The sequence below is a fragment of the Macrobrachium nipponense genome, chromosome 18 (assembly GCF_015104395.2).
Source record: "Macrobrachium nipponense isolate FS-2020 chromosome 18, ASM1510439v2, whole genome shotgun sequence".
NCBI lineage: Eukaryota > Metazoa > Arthropoda > Malacostraca > Decapoda > Palaemonidae > Macrobrachium > Macrobrachium nipponense.
The window spans coordinates 82,764,909-82,782,228 of record NC_087211.1 but is presented as its reverse complement, the minus strand read 5'-3'; the positions used below and the strand labels follow the sequence as shown (position 1 = coordinate 82,782,228).

Sequence of the window (17,320 nt, the reverse complement as noted above, 5' to 3'; positions counted from 1 at the left end):
TATCATGTCAGTTGTATTAGGAGCAGTCACTGACATCCCTCATCTTCTTTAGGTTATTAATCTTGAAGTCAACGGCCTGGTAATACCCTTTGCTTTTTTTTTATATATATATATTCATTCACTATAGCAGTGCCCAGTATAAAAATATTTAGGGCATAACAACTTTATTCTCCCGGAGTCATCATTATTGATGTCCTCCAAGAAACCACGTTTCTTGTGATACTAATAATCAAAGTCATATTCTACTAAATCATTATCTTTTCCTATGTCATATTTTGAAAGCGGAACCAATCATTGCAGTTCCAGTGACACTTGTATTTCTATCAAGGGATTGTGTAAGTAGGACAGTACAAACAATTCAGAAGAAATAGAAAGAGTTAGATCTGGTCCTTTCAGTAGCCATGGTACAAAATGCTATATATTGACTCTGGCTCAACAAATCCCTAGATATATTGATACTTTCATGAAATGGAATTTATATAAAGGATCGCTTTTCTCTGTTGCAGCCTATATATTACCCTTAGCCTTGAATAACTTTTATTGTTGTAGTTCTAGATTAAAACCACCTGCATCTATTTTGAGAACTGAATTGTTTGCTACGTATGACTATTCAACATATTCATGTCCTGTCAAATCCATATCTTTTCCTCTATCGGATTTGCAAATGGGACAAGTCCCCGTTCTTCTTTCGCCAGCCATATAGTTAAATTGACCACTAGAGATCGCTCTAAAGTGTTGATAACTGTTAATTCATCGAATTCATTTGCGAGTAAATTGTAATAATGATGATCGATATCAATGCAAGAGAGCTCATGACATCTGTTTGATTATATATAGTAGCTACTAAGCCTCACGTGATGGCATGGACTAATCACTAATTCTTTAGTAAATGGAATGACATGCGTTAAAGAATTAATGTATTAGCATATCAGCTATAATGATATATGTGTTTTTTTTCTCTCTCTTTTTTTTTGTAGTACAATGGTGTATTTTGGGTCCACGAATGAGCACCTACAGCCCTACAGAAATCAGAGAGAAGAAGAAGCGTTTGTTGATAGTTGGCCCCAAAGGAAAGTCCCATCCATCTTTCTAAATCAAAACAAATGACTATAATTAGACATTTTAAGTCGAAATCACCGACGAAACTATAAAACTGAAGTGACTAGAGTGTCTTAATTCAAGCCAGAGGCGTTAAATGAGGGTAAGATGGATCGGAAAGGGCCGAGGAGCGCCAAGCCGAAGAACGTCCCCCTGCCTGGCAACTTAATCACTTTGGGCAAGAACCCCGGCCGGACCGATACCCAGATCGACAAGGCGTCCGCCCATTCGACCGCTTATTCCGCCGGGAAGTCCGCAGGTAGGCGTGAGAGGAACTCTCAGTATCCAAACAAGCCCTTGGAGAAGGTTTCCAAAGCCGAGGTTTAAGCAACTACCTAGGGTAAAAAACCGTAGGATACAGAGTGGACCGTGTACAATCAGCGTGAACTATCCCCAAAAAAGTACATTATAACGCGTCCTGACATCGGAGATGAGCATCAGTCACGACTTGTTGTTGGTGAGACACGGAGCTAAAGACCTCTACTCTCCTTTTGAAGTAAGTATTTTCTCCAAAGTTAGAAATTAAGGCCAAATTTAAAGCTTTAAACAGAGGGTAGTGAAAAGGGTGGCCAACGCAGTGCAAATCTCACCAAAACGCTTTCGAAATTTTTACTTACGCTTAAATATTTTAGAAGATTGACGCCATCTCAATGTTTGCGGGGTCGCTTGTGTCAACAAACTTCCCATTACCTGTGATAAATCCGCACACCACTTGAACCCATAGACGCTGGGGCACTTTCATCACAACAATCGGAACACGGTCCCTAACCACGACGTTTTAAAGGAAACTACTGTTTTGGTAGAAGAAGACGACGAAGCGTGCACTAGATGATTATTTAGATAAATAGTAAAACATCAATATTTTACATATTTATGATGATTAATTTGAAAATATTTATTATTGAAAAAGTAACTCGATTCTGACTCAAATTTAAGTAATTATTTTTTGGAAGTAGAACGTTCTTTTAAGTCCTCTATTATGACGTCATGACATCTTGACTTTTGTACCTTTTGTAAATGAATTGCTATACTCAACTTTCTTGCAGAACAGTTTACCAGTTATTCATGCAGATTGTTATCAGCTGTTCATGTAATTGTTATAATCATAATGCGCATATATATCTTTATTATTTACTTTTTGGATATATGAAGATGTTTTACTGCCGGATTACTGCCGTAGTGTGACGCAATCGCTTTCGGTCCCTGGGCTTCTGTCTGTTTTCGCACCATAAAAAATTAATGGGGCTGAATTTGCAATGACCAGAAAGTTGTTAAAAGAGGAAAGTTAGCATTGAGGGGCATATGTTTTGATTGAGAAAAATACAAATTTATTCAATAGCTAGCTTGTAAAAAATAATTGATTACAAAAAACTTGATTGACAACTAGGCAGCATACCTACTACCTATGGATTTCAGAAACAGTGCAAGCACATTTTTTGGCAATATTTCTGTAACGAACACTCGTATCAGAACGAGATTTTGCTATAGTGTATTACACCCAGTGCCGTAATTTATAAGGGTATCGTGAATCACTAATCATAAAGAATAACGACACTTGTCCTTGTACCAAGAGACAAAAACTCCATTATGCAGAAATGGATACGAACACGTGTAAAAAGCTCCACCTACCCTCTCCACCCAACCTACACCTGTCCTTCTTCCTGTCTTCACCTCCCTTTCTCTCTCTCTCTCTGTTGCCAATTGGTATGTGTTCACCCTCCAAACTGGGTATAAGACTTACACAAAATGTGGAAATTGGTGAAATTAGCCTATGCATTGGAAGTATATATGCATAAATATTAAAGCAATTTTATCTTATAGCATTACTAGACAACTAGAATTCATGGTGTCTAGGTCCTTCTCCTCTCCTGACGTGTCGAGTGTGGAGGAGGGCGCTAGATACCCTGACGTAGAGTTGTACTCTGGGTCCTCTATCCGTTCGTCTTCGCGCGAACGGGTAGAGGATCCTTCTAATCACCCGACTTTTGCCTCCTCAGGTGCGGTTGCCGCGAAGGATGACCTCGGACAGGTGTGGGCATCGTTGGGGCTGCAGGGCGTGCCGAGTGTCCAGGGGCTGCTCTATCATCTCGCTGGCTCCGTGGCGGTCACCCATGCAACGGTCACGACCACCACCACGACCCTTACAACCCCTGGCTATGCTTCACCTCCTCACCTGGTGTACACCCAGCACTCGGTTCTCTGTAACACCCACTACATCGGTGCAGGGGTGGGCCAGTCGCCGTAACTAGGGGGAGTGTGATGCCGCCACCACCTGGGTTTGCCGTGCTGCCGCGACCGGACTTCATGTGCCCGAAGAGCTCGCCCCTGGACCTCCCACCGGTACCTAGGGATGTCTGTGCCGCTGGTTCGACCACCTGTACCGCCCACACAGTCTGCCGTACCTGCCGTGACCACCGTGCTGTACCTGTACCTGCTCCTGCTGTCTCGTCTGCCGTTCCTGTGATGTTCGCACCTGCTGATGTTTGTTCCTGTTTCCTGGCGCCGCTGCTCCCGATGCGGGTCTGTTCGGACAGGTACGTCCGGGCCCTGTTGCTTCGGTAACAGCAGCCCCGGTTCCGTCCTGGATGACAGATCTGACGTCGGTCCTGAGGAGGTTGACGAAGAAGAAGAAGAAGAGGAGGAAGGTGTCGTCGTCGTCTTCATCGTCTTCTTCGTCGTCGTCGTCGTCTGCCGCCTCTTCCCCTTCTTCTTCTAAGGCTCCCCGCCGAAGAAGAAGAAGGTCGCCTCCCCCCCCCCTAAGAAGTCTCCTTCGGGAACTTCTAAGGGCCCGTCTCGCTCTGGTGAGACGGGGGGTTTCTTCTTCCGCTGGTCGCCCTGCTTCCCTTCGGGCGCAGGACCCGTCTCTTCTCCCGCAAGGAAGAAGACTACGGGGACCAGAGGGGTGCCGGCTAACACCGGCACTTCCTCACCTGCTGTCGTGGTTTCTGGCAGCGCAGCAGGGTCCTGCTCGGACCGCATCGTTCGCGAGAGGTACCGAGTGTACGGTCGACCTACCCAGCGACCGTGCAGCCAGGAACCAGACCTCTGAGTCCGCTCAGCGTCAGGTTCACGGCACGGAGCGGAAGACTGGTGACAGCCGCTCACAAGCGACTCTCACCAGGCCAGCTCTCGCTCTCGCGGCGAGCAGCTGGCTACCCGGGCGGACGTGACGGTCCATGACCGGCCACCGGGCTGAGGCTGGGAAGAGGTCCCCCAGTTCGCCGGCACCAGCCACGGCTGGTACCAGCGAACTGACGCACCGTGAGGATACGCCACCGATCTCACCGTGACAGTGGAGCTCGCCGGTCGCCTGACCGTCGCTCTCACAGAGAGCGATCGGGTACGGCGACCAGCACCAGCTCCTCTGACACACGACCCAGACCGGGGCCGCTGTTCTCGGTCCAGCCGTTCTCCACAGCGAGACGGCTCGACTAGGTCTGCAGCTCGATCGCCACCCGCGGGTTGGCGATCGCCTGCAGTCCTCCAAGCCCACTGGTTCTACCAGCGAGCGAGGAGAGAGCGTCAGGTCTTCCTCTCCCATACCTTCAACCTCCTCTGGGCGGGTTACACCGGGAGGGGCGAGGTATTGAGGAGTGATCGTGAGGGGTGCGCCCCTCAGGATCCCGACCCACCGCGTCGTACGCACCAGGCTCGGTTCTCGGACCAGCCAGGTCGTACGCACAGGTGGTTGGAGGAGACCGAGAGGGGGCTGTCGCTGCTCCTCTCCTTGAGGGAGGAGGGTCTCGGGAGGTGCTCCTGTTTGAGGGACTGGACGTCCAACTCCGCAGGATGCAGTCCCCCTGAGATCCAGAGGAACTTTGCCGAGGTTATTGCGCTGATTCGTCAGCACAACGACCTCGGGGAAGGATCGCCGCTCCCACCATCCGAGCCCACGTCCCGGCTCGAGTCGTTCTGGGGCCCGAAGAGGGAACCCAGACCGACGGTGGGTTTGCCGCGTTCGGAGCTTGCGGACTCAGTGCTGGACCAGGTTGAATCGCTTGTCTCCGGACAAGACGGTTCGCTCAAGTCTGGCAGGTCGAGCAAGCTGCTTCCACCTCCTCTGCTACGACAGCGGCGGTTTTACGTGCCATCTGAGGACCCGATGCCGCCCAAAGCACCAAAAGGTGAACCGGAGTTAGCTAGGCTGACTCCGGTGTGTCTCTGCAACAGCTCCTGTCCGAGAACCTGTGGTTCTCGCAGCAAGAGGCTCTCGGCTTGGAATCTACCGCCATGGCAGCTTTCCAGGCCGTCTCCTGGCTAGATCTGTGGTCCCTCACAGTATCTAAGGTCGCAGCCAACTCCGGGGGAATTTCTCCCGAAGATGACTCGGCCTTCAGGAGAATTTGCCAGTCTGGGGGAAGAGCCATCTCCTTCCTTGCCCACCAGACGGTGAACCTGTGGGCCAACCTGGTTCTCCGACGAAGGGAACGCTGTCCTTACTCGGGTTTTCTTTCAGAGCGGCCGGGCGTGAAGCGGCGTTGGGACTTCGAAACGGACCTCTACGGAGTTCCACGTCTCTCTTCCCAGGAGAGATGGTGGACGCTGCGGTGGACAGACGGCGCACTGACGACAGTTGACCGTCTGGTTCACCAGGCAGTCTCGAAGGCTTCTGGGCAGCCTCGGACTACGGCCAAGTCTAAGAGCTCGGCTAGCGCTTCCTCGGCGGCTAAGACGGTTGCTGCGTCGAAGCCCACGGGGGAATGACTCTGTCTTCTTCGACTTCTGGCAAGGGGAGCCGTAACCAGCCCTCCTCCCTCCAGCCCTCCTCATCCCGTGAGGCTCTGGGAAGAAGTCGAAGAAAGGGGGGAAACGCTAGGGACGGCGTTCCCCCTCACCTGCTGCCGGAAGTGGGGGGGTGCCTGGCCAGCCATTGGGCAACTTGGCAGCGCTACGGCGCCGAGACCTGGAATTGTAGATGTCCTTCGGGAGGGATATCTATTACCCTTCGAATCTCGGCCACCCCTCACCTCCAACCCGGTCCAACAGCAGTCGTACGTTCCAGGGTCATCGAAGGACGTAGCACTGAGACAGGAGATAAAGACCATGCTGAGCAAGAGAGCTGTAGAGATCGTCACGGATCAGTCACCGGGCTTTTACAGTCGACTCTTCCTGGTGGAAAAGTCTACGGGAGGCTGCGCCCGGTGATAGATCTCTCTCCCCTGAACCGGTTTGTTCGCCAGACCCGGTTCACGATGGAGACGGCACGCTCAGTGCTCGACTCCATCAGGGAGAACGATTTCATGCTTTCAGTGGACTTGAAGGATGCGTATTTCCAAATACCCATTCATCAGTCCTCCAGAAAGTACCTCCGCTTCATCCTCGACGGGACGGTGTACCAGTTCAGGGCACTGTGCTTCGGTCTCTCAACCGCCCCACAGGTGTTCACAGCGAGTGTTCACTCTGGTGTCTGCTTGGGCCCATTCGCACGGGATAACGTCTGATGAGGTATCTCGACGATTGGGTTAGTCCTGGCGAGCTCTAACCGCTCCGCAGTTGCTACAGGACAGGGTGGATCGACTGCTCGAGTTCTGCCACGATCTGGGATCGTGGTGAACTTCGAGAAGTCCGATCTCGAGCCCAGAACAGAGGATTAAGTACCTGGGTATGCTGATCGACACGGTAGCAGGGCGAGTCTTCCCCGCAGACTCGCGGATCAGCAGATTCAGAGAGGCAGCCAACCAGTCCTGTCTCGGCAGGACAGGTAGCTCAGCGATGGCAAGTCGTGATCGGACACCTGTCCGTCGCTCGAGAAGTTAGTCCCTCACGGGCGTCTTCACCCTGCGGTCTCTTCAGTGGAGACTAATGGAGAGTTGGTCGCAGGCGACGGATCCCCCAAGCTTTCCAGTTGTCACTGACACAGGAGGTGAGGCAGGACCTAGCCTGGTGGCTGGACGACAGGAACCTCTTAAAGAGGAGTGCCTCTGCGCACTCCCCCCCGGACATGCCAGCTGTTCTCAGACGCATCGACCGAGGGATGGGGCGCACACCTGGAGGAGTTGCTGACTTCAGGAGTGTGGGACGAGAACGACAAGCACCTTCACATCAATGTACTGGAACTCAAGGCAGCGTTTCTCGCTCTCCAAGAAGATTTTCAGGACCGCTTGATGGGACACTCAGTGGTGTTGATGTGCGACAACACCACGGTGGTGGCTTACGTCAACAAACAGGGGGGCCTAGTGTCTCTCCCGTTGTACCAGTTGACTCGGCAGGTGCACGAGTGGGCTCAGGCACACTCAATAGAGCTGTCGGCACGCTACATTCCAGGGAAGAGGAATGTAGTAGCAGACACGCTCAGCCGTCAGGGATCTCAGGTGATAGGGACCGAATGGTCTCTACACCAGGACGTGGCGGAAAGGCTCTTCGACCTGTGGGGGCGACCAGTCGTGGATCTGTTCGCCACCCGGCACAACAGGAAGCTCCAGGTGTTCTTCTCGGCCGTGCCGGACCCATGGGCGCAGCTGCAGAGGACGCTCTTCAAACACCCCGTGGGACAACCTCTTCGCCTATGCCTTTCCCCCGTTCAGCCTGATTCGCAAGGTGATCAGTCGAGCACTGGTCACCCCCGAATCTCAGGATGATCCTGGTGGCTCCCAAGTGGCCACAGGCCATTTGGTATCCGGACCTGCTGGTTCTTCTCGCGAGGACCGAGAGAGATTCCCCCTTGGCACAACCTTCTCGCCCAGCCACACGTCGAGCGGTACCACCGAGCAGTCCAGTCCCTACGTCTTCACTGGCTGGCTGTTATCCACCATCTCTTGCGAACGAGAGGCTTTTCTCGTAGCGCAGCAACAGAGATGGCTGGAAACGTCCGTCAGTCCTCTGCAGCTGTGTACCAGGGGAAGTGGGCCGTCCTTCTGTGGTTGGTGTCGTAGACGGGGTCTATCTCCTCTCAGAGCCACTCTTCAGCAGGTAGCGGATTTCATCTCTCGTTTTTCTTCGCCGAGAGAAGCTCCTCTCAGTCCCCACAGTCAAAGGATACAGAGCTTCCTTGGCGCTCGTCCATGAACTGAGGGGGTTGGACATCTCGAACTCGTTCGAGATTTCCTTGCTTATGAGGAGCTTCGAAAGGTTTCCCTTGCCCACCCAGGGAACTCAGGCCCCCTGCGTGGGATGTGACTCTCGTCCTTAGGAGTTTGACTCGAACGCCGTTCGAGCCACTCCGGGAGTCGTCAGACAGGGATCTGACCCTCAAGACCCTCTTCTTGCTGGCCCTGGCATCGGCGAAGAGAGTAGGGGAACTTCATGGTCCTTTCCTATGATGTACGACACTCCAGGGGATGGGGATCCGTGACGCTCGATTTCGTCCCGAACTTCGTTGCGAAGACTCAGAAACCGTCGGTCCCTGACGACAGGTTCGAGTCATTCCACGATTCCCTCCCTAATGGACTTCACCGATAATGATGCGGATGAGATGCTGCTCTGTCCTGTGAGGGCGCTACGGCGCTATCTGAAGAGAACTCGACACCTCAGGCCTGAGTGTCGACGCCTCTTCGTTAGCACCGGGGTCACCAAGAAAGAGGTATCCAAGAACACTCTTTCTTTCTGGCTGCGTGAGGTCATCAGGAGGGCGTATGAGGCCTGATGGTAGTGACGACATCCGTACGTCCCGTCCGAGAGCTCACGAAGTCAGAAGTATTGGCCCGTCGTTGGGCGTTCCGTAAGAACTTCTCCGTGGCGCAGGTCCTGAAGGCAGGGGTCTGGTCTAACCAGACTACCTTTACGTCCTTCTACCTTCGGATATTGCCCACAGGTCCTTGGATACATTTTTCCTTGGGACCCGTGGTGGCTGCTCACAAGTTGTGTAGCTAACCCAGACCCTCGCAGGCTGAACAGCATCGAGTCCTGGTGTGACTGTGTGGATGGATGTGAGTGAGTGAGTGACTGGCTCTCTCTTTCCCATCTTTTCCTTCCCCTCTACCTGTGGGCAGAGGCCATGGTCGTCACTACGCTGGATGAGGACGAGATGCAGGTGAGCTATATGACAGAGCCCCATCCTATCCCTTTCACTAGGGATAGGAGCAGTAATCCACCACTTCCTTCTACAAGGGGGGGTGGGGGAAGTGGATGCCTACAAGAGTCAAACCCATGACTTTATATTTGCTCCTGTACAGGAACAGTTCTTACATTGCTGGTACGAAGAGATACGCATGCCTCTCTCTTAGTACTCGGTCCAGAGGTCTGACCATTGATCCTGCGGTGCACACCCCGATCAATCGGACAGAGGCTTGGATCCCTCCCTCGCTCTTAACGACCAGGGAGGCTTCCAAGGTTGGGCGACACAGTCTGTTCACAAAAGACTCAGATTCCTCCCACCAAGAAGTGAGTCTTCCTATTGTAAAAGGACCGAAGGTTTGTATGCCGTGTCGGAACAAATGACAATTTGTCTAAAATTGCATTTTTCCTAACTATACAAACCTGAGGTCCTTTTACACAATAGTCCCACCTCATGCCACCCCTCACTCTGCAGTTTTTGCTTGGGCCAAAAGCAAAAGTGATTTGTTTACCTCCCAGTCGCGCGCGCGCGCCTGTCGGAACAAGCAGTTAACTACCGAACCCCTTGTTCGAAAGCTTACGACCTATCCAGCTGCCGCTAGTACCTTCCTATTGTAAAAGGACCTCAGGTTTGTATAGTTAGGAAAAATGCAATTTTAGACAAATTGTCATTTTGAAATAACAAAGTAAAGTTAAACTAAATAATGAGTAAAGTAAACAATTAAGGGAATAAAGCTTTGCACATCATAAACAGTGTTTTGTTCCGACACGGCATACAACCTTCGGTCCGTTTTACAATAGGAAGGTACTAGCGGCAGCTGGATAGGTCGTAAGCTTTCGAACAAGGGGTTCGGTAGTTAACTGCTTGTCCGACAGGCGCGCGCGCGCGCGACTGTAGGTAAACAATCACTTTTGCTTTCGCTGCTGGCGTGTGGACGTGTATCATCGCTCTCTGCCCGCTTCATCGTCGTTTGCTTTCGCATGATTGTGTTTTTCTTTTTCTATGTATCTAGTGAAACTGAATTGTAAGTACAATCATTTCATTGAATTCAATTGTGAATTAAAGGATCTTGGTTCACAACGCCTCCGAATTACCCGAGTGCCGGGACTGAAGGGCGTAATTGCGGAATTCATTTTCCCAGAATGATCCTCGTATTGTGTATGCTCGGTGCCGAGGGCGGGAGCGCTCGCTCCGAGCGTATATTGGGTTGGAAATGTGTAGATGAAAATCGTAAGTAAGTGCTCTTTTCATTTATAATTTTTTGACCTGTATGCCCGTTGCCGAACGAATGCGCTCGGCACGGAAACTTATTCAGTATGAAAGTGGATCGCAAGTACAGTATTCTTTTTTCATTTTCATATATTATTTTTTATTGTAGCAATACTCATTTTGGATCGTTTCCGAGCTTGCCCGGAGATTGATCCTTCCCCCTTTTTAAATTTGAATGAAGTGAAATCGCAAGTGCAGTTCTTTTTCATTTTCATTTTTTTATTGAGATTGCATTGTTTGACTGGGATCAATGTTCCGCTATTCACGGGAATTGATCCTTCCCCTTTTTATTTGTATGAAGTGAAATCGCAAGCGCAGTAGTCTTTTCATTTTCATATATTTGTTGATTGCATCATTTCATTATGGATCAAGGTTTCCAGAAACCTTGATCCATAAAGGTAAGGAATGAACCTTTCACCCTTGCGCTCGGTACCGAGGGCGCAAATGCGCTCGATCCGAGCCCTTATTCATTGTGAAAGTGAATCGTTTTGCAAGATGCATTTTCATTTTGTTCCTTATTATTGATTGCATCAATTTTATTTGGTTCAAGTTTCCGCTCAGTCAGGGAATTGATCCTTATGCCTTGTATTCGTGCCGATGGCACGATTGCTCTAGGGCTCTTATTTTGTTGTTGGGTACATGGGGACTGTGCGGGGGTGGGGAACGAGACCCCCCCCGCTCAGTTCCCACAGATGACTCTTCCCCTGGGGGGGGGGGAGGTTATCGGCGTTCTTCTCCTCGCCCGATCCGTCGACGCGGGGGAGGGCGCTCGGTGCCCGATGTACATTTGTATTAGGGGTCTTCCACTCGTTCGGGAGGGATCAAACCCCAGCACGAGGGGATTTCCCCCCCTTTTCCCCCCCATTAATCGATACTACTATTATTTCCGCAGGTGCTACTGCCACGAGGGTGGACCTTGGTGAGGTATGGGCGTCCTTCCAATTGCAGAGCGTGCTGGTGTCCAGGGGCTGCGGTTCTATGTCTGGCCTACTGCGGTCCACCCATGGAGTGGTGACCACGCAACCAGGTGACGACGTCCCTCCTCACCTGGTGTACTCGCCTCACGTGGTAACAGTCTTGCCTACAGCCGCTGTGAAGTGCCGTTCGCCGTACCGAGAGGGGGGCGTGCCGCCGCCGCTCGTGGTTGCCGCGCTGCAGCGACCACACTTCCGCTGCCCTAGAACTCGCCCCTGGACCTGCCGCCGGTACCAGGATGTTGCTGGCTGCTGCTCCACTTCCTGTGTTTCCGGTGCTGCCTGCCGTACCTGCCGATTCTGGGCTGACTGTCCATGCAGTTGCTGCGCTGGCTGGCCCTCCCTGCCGTTGCTGCGCTGGCTGTTCCTGCCGTTGCTGCGCTGCTGTCCCTACCGATGATGTGCTGGCCGTGCCTGCTGTTCCTGGATGCCCATACCTGCTGATGTCGTCCCTGTTCGTGGTGGTACTACCCCAGACTTTGGTCTGTCTGTACAGGTGCGTCCGGCCCTGTGGCTTCGGCTACAGCAGCCCCGGCTCCGCCCTGGATAGCAGATCTTACGTCTGTCCTGAGGAAGCTGACGAAGAAGAGGAGGAAGGTGTCGTGGTCGTCGTCTTCATCTTCTTCATCGTCGTCGGCCGCCGCCTCTTCCCCTTCGACTTCTAAGGCTTTACAGCCGAGAAGAAGAAGGTCGCCTCCTCCCTCCTAAGAAGTCTCCCTCGGGAGCTTCTCGGGACCCGTCTCACCTCGGTGGGACGGGAGGGTTCCTTCCGCTGGTCCCTCCTGCTCCTTCGGGAGCGGGGCCCGTCTCTTCTTCTTCCGCAAGGAAGAAGACTACGGGGACCACAGAGGGGTACCGGCTAACACCGGTACTTCCTCGCCTGGTGTCAGTGGTTCTGCCACTGCATCAGGGTCCGTCTCGGCCCTCTCGTTCGCCGGGTACCGATTGTACGGTCGCCTACCACGACCGTGCAGCCAGGAACCAGACCTCTGAGGTCCGCTCAGCGTCAGTTCACGGCACTGGGCGGAAGACTGGTGACAGCCGCTCATGCGACTCTCACCAGACCAGCTCTCACTCTCGCGTGAACAGCTGGCTACCCGGGGTGGGACGTGACGGTCCCACGACCGACCACGGGCTGAGGCTGGAAGAGGTCCTCCCGTTCGTTTCGCGGTGCCAGCCACGGCTGGAACAGCGACGTGACGTGCCGTGAGGACAAGCACCGGTCTCACTGCGACAGTGGAGCCTGCAGGTCGCCTGAACCGTCGCTCTCACAGAGAGCGATCGGGAACGGCAACCAGCACCAGCTCTTCTGACACTCGATATCGGGGCCGCTGTGCTCAGTCCAGCCGTTCTCCACAGCGAGACGGTTCGACCAGGCCTGCAGCTCGATCGTCACCGCGGGTTGACGATCGCCTGCAGCCTTCTCCAACCCTCCTGCTGGTTCTGCCAGCGAGCGACGAGGGAGCGTCAGGTCTGCCTCTCCCGTACCTTCACCTCCTCGGGTTACACCGGGAGGCGAGGTATTGAGGAGTGATCGTGAGGGGTGCGCCCCTCATGATCCCAACCACCGACGCCCTACGTGCCAGGCACGGTTCTTGGACCGACCAGGACGTATGCGCAAGTGGATGGGGAAGACCGAGAGGGCTGTCGCTGTTCCCCCTTCTTAGGAGGAAGGTTCTCGAATGCTCTTGTTCGAAGGGCTTAAACGTCCCACTCTGCAAGATGCTGTGACTTCCGAGATCCAGAGGAACTTTGCCGAGGTTACTGGCGCTGATTCGTCAGCACAATGACCTCGGGGAAGGATCGCCGCTCGCTCCCCCACCAGCAGAGCCACGTCTCGGCTCGAGTCGTTTTGGGGCCCGAGAGGGAACCCAAATCGACGGTGGGTCGGCCGCGATCGGAGCTTGCCGACTGTGTTGAACCAGTAGTCTCTCGTCTCCGGACAAGAAGGCTCTCTCAGTTCTGACGGTCGAACAAGCTACTTCACCTCCTCTACTGCGACAGAGGCGTTTATACGTGTCTTCGACACCGTATTTAAATACCCCCTTCGTCCTCCTGAGGTTTCGACCTCGACAGGACTGGAATGAGTCGGAGCGGTATCGGCTCTCTACTGTCAGGTGTCGATCAACCCCACCCCAGACGACGTTCACAGTGGCGGCAGACACTTACCTACAGTATGAGTTCGTAACCCTCCTCTGGGAAAACGTTTTCTCCTGACGATACGTTTTTCCCAGGCTCTGAGAGGCCATCGCCGTAAGGCGATGGCTGCTCCTTTTCTTCTCCAACTGCTAGATCTCGATTCTACGGGAATCGAGAGGACCACCAGCCGATATCATCTGACGAATTCGGTGGGGGTTTCGCAGAGTGCTTAGAATTCTACGGAATTTCTAGCGCACTCAGAGTGTTCGAGTTTTTTTACGATCTCCAAACACTCAGGCAGACCACGGTCCAAAGTGAGCGAGAATCCCCGATAATTGTTACAACGATAATCGGGAACCTCGCTTATGCTCGAATTCCTGTAATTTCTAGCATTTGGAAGAAAGACTGCTGCTGAAAGAGAGTATCTCACAGTAGGCCGCTTAACCTGGAATAGAGAAGAACGGACGGGAACTTCCAGTTTGGCTTGAACTATCGTCTTCGGTATTCTGTTCACCATTGAAGCTTTCCTTTGGGAAAGACTTCTCCTTCACTCTCTTGACTAGAGAACGAAGGCGGTCGATCTCCAATCCTTATTCTCATTCCTCGAGGGGAAAGATTTAGGATGGAGTCGTGGTACAGAACCTACAAATATACTACGTATATTACCCTCGCGACATGATTCTTTAACAGTTTGAATTGTCCCGTGGGGTAGGCGCATACCGTAGTTAACTCTACGGTTTGTGACCGCGACGAATTGTATCTTAATTGAACTGCAACTCGGGGTTGCCTGCAACCTCCCAGCCGTTATCAGTTTCGATTTTAGATACTTGGTATTGTCATGACAACCAAATCAGCTTTTGTATTTACCGAAATCCGTTTGGCGGTTATATAATTGCTCGAGCGTATTATTTATGCTCGATGGTTTCTAGCCGAACGCATTCCTTCGTGGAATAATGGATTACCTGGCAACTCAGGATGACGAGTCACCGAGACTACTGCGTATTGAACTGCCTGATAGCGGCTCAGTATCAGCTAGGTCTCGGAGATGCACGGTCGGTTACGTCTCTCTCTCCCCTGGTTGGATTGACTACCGAACCGTATCTCTGCCCAACAATCATGGACTTAGGTCTCTGATTAACGGGGATTCTCGCAATAATGAAGGACCATCTACTGCTGTGACGCTCGATTTCATCGCCTTCGACATTGCGAGAATTTTCAACAGAGATATCTCTTGGACTCTTTCATCTTTCTGTTTACCGCACGGTAACAGAAGTCTGTACTAGTCAACCGCTGCATCGCACTGCGATAATGCGAATGATTTTTGCAGACATCTGAGTTTGTCTTCAAAATATCTCGTATTCGTAGGTGTGCAATTTCATTGCTCGCCCCGAATTAACAGATATGTCAGAAGACATCGCCTACTCTCCGACCTGACAGCTCTACTTCCAAATGTTCAGCCCATGAGAAGCAGTTCTTCAGGCAGTAGTTCCCTGTCTTGTCTTCATTACTGGAAGCGCTCCGCTTTTATTGCAACTACGATCCTCACCGACAGCAATCAATAGCGGTTAGCGTTCTCAGTCTTTGTAGCACAGGTTCAGAATCTTGAGATCCTCTCTCGGTTCAGCTGTGAAGACGTAGGTTGCATTTTCTGTACACCTTCGTCTTCAACGTCACATAGTGTTGTTTCTCCTTACCCGAGAATCAACTATACTATGATGATATCTTGCCATCAAGGACCTCGGTCTCTAGAAGGCAATTGACTTTCGCTGTTGGGTCACATGCCTTAAGAGAGTCATCACCTTGCCTTCTGGCATCGGTGACGAACAAATTATTTGTTTAGTCTCTTGGCATAACCCTGTTAAGGCGCAAGGTCACGTGACTTGCTCGGGTGCTTGGACAACTGCCTCCTACCGAACGCAGTCAGTAGGCAGCTGTCAGAGCGCCCAAGTCTGTTACGAACTTCGCTGTGGACTTAGTTCGGTTGTTCCATAACAATCTTTTCTTCGTCCTAACGGCTTGTCACAGTACCCATACCATCGACACCCAACATTGAGTGTCGGTGTCCTATCCACTACCGAGAACAACAACTTCGCTGCAGACGGATAGACCAGTATGGGTACAGGACATCACCGAAGTCGAGAAGAGGGATAGGTCATACGACAATTCCCTTCTTTTCCCCCTCTGAGGTAATTGCATGACTTTGCCTGCGAAGTCAAGCATCCAGGGGATGGGGATTCGTGACGCTCGATTTCGTACCGAATTCGTAGCGAAGACTCTGAACCCTTCGGTTCCTGACGATCGGTTAGAGTCCTTCACAGTCCCCTCCCTAACTGGAACTTCATTCCCGCCTTCGATGTGAAGGAGATCTGCTTTGTCCTGTGAAGCGCACCGCGCTTTCTGAAGAAAACTCGACATCCCAGGCGGAGTGTTGAAGACTCTTCGTCAGCACCAAGATGACCTAGAAGTACACTCCCTCGAGTTACACAAGAACTTCTCCGTGGCGCAGGCTGAAGGCAGGGGTCTGGTACAACCAGACTCTGGCACCTCCTTCTACCTTTTGGATATTGCCCACAGGTCCTTGGATCGTTTTCCTTAGGACCCGTGGTGGCTGCTCAACACGTTGTGTAGCTAACCCAGACCCTAGCAGGCTGAACAGCATCGAGTCCTGGTGTGACTGTATGAATAGATAGTGAATGAGAAAGTGACTGCTTCTCTTTCTATCTTTTTCTACCCCTCTACCTGTGGGTAGAGGGGATACGGTCATTACCCTGCTGGATAAGGACGAGATGCCGGTGAGCTATATGAACAGAGCCCCATCCTATCCCTTTCACTAGGGATAGGAGCAGAATATCCACCACTTCCTTCTACAAGGGGGGGAAGTGGATGCCGACAAGAGTCAAACCCATGACTTTATATTTGCTCCTGTCAGGACAAGTTTCTTTGCACTTGCTGTACGAAGAGATGCGCATGCCCCTCTCTTAGTACTGGTCCCATAGGTCTGACCATTGATCCTGGCGGTGCGACCCCGATCAATCGAGGACAGAGGCTTGGATCCTCCCTCGCTCTTTACGAACCAGGATGCTTCCAAGGGTTTGGGCGAACACCAGTTCCTGTTCACAAAAGACCTCAGATTTCCACCTCACCAAGAAGTGAGTATTCCTAATTGTAAAGGACCGAAGGTTTTGTTATGCCGTGTAGGAACAAATGAACAATTTGTCCAAAATTGCATTTTTCCTAACTATACAAACCTGAGGTCCTTTTACACATAGCCCCACCTCAATGCCACCCTCAGCTCTGCAGTTTTTGCTTGGGGCCAAAAGCAAAAGTGATTTGTTTACCTACCTCGCGCGCAGCGGCGCCTTGTCGGACAAAGCAGTTAACTAACCGAACCCCTTGTTCGAAAGCTTACGACCTATCAGCTGCCGCTAGTACCTTCCTATTGTAAAAGGATCCTCATGTTGTATAGTTAGGAAAATGCAATTTGTGGACAAATTGTCATTGTCTGCTGCGGGCCTCGGAACTGTGTTTGTGGAGTGAGCGCTTGGAACCAGGGAACAGCAACATGGTTTCAGTGAAATGTGGAGTGAATTAATACCAATAATGTGTATAATTACAATCAAATAACACTGTGGAGTTTCAGTTGTGGCTGGCAGAAAGGATAAACCCACCAATTACAGGTAAACTGAATTCAGTTTCAAGCATGACCCCCAGCCAACCCCGGGAATAACAAGTTTTCTACTTCACTAATATCGGCACAAAATGTTTTATTGTGCTGATTACAACTGCAATCTTGAGTAAGGTCATAAACGTTTACATTATATCTGCTAACATTGTTCAAATGAGTGGC

At 51.6% G+C, this 17,320-nt stretch overlaps 1 protein-coding gene across 2 annotated transcripts in view; it reads left to right on the top strand.

The window, feature by feature from the left end:
* The first annotated feature begins 1,020 nt into the window (after positions 1-1,020).
* The window catches only part of LOC135197288 (integrator complex subunit 1-like), a 58,720-nt gene continuing 42,420 nt past the window's right edge, over positions 1,021-17,320 (top strand). For both annotated transcript variants that reach the window (XM_064224421.1, XM_064224420.1), the window contains exon 1: positions 1,021-1,357. In XM_064224421.1, coding sequence (XP_064080491.1) covers positions 1,207-1,357 — 151 coding nt within the window. In that variant the 5' untranslated portion in view covers positions 1,021-1,206. The remainder of the gene's footprint in view (positions 1,358-17,320) is intronic.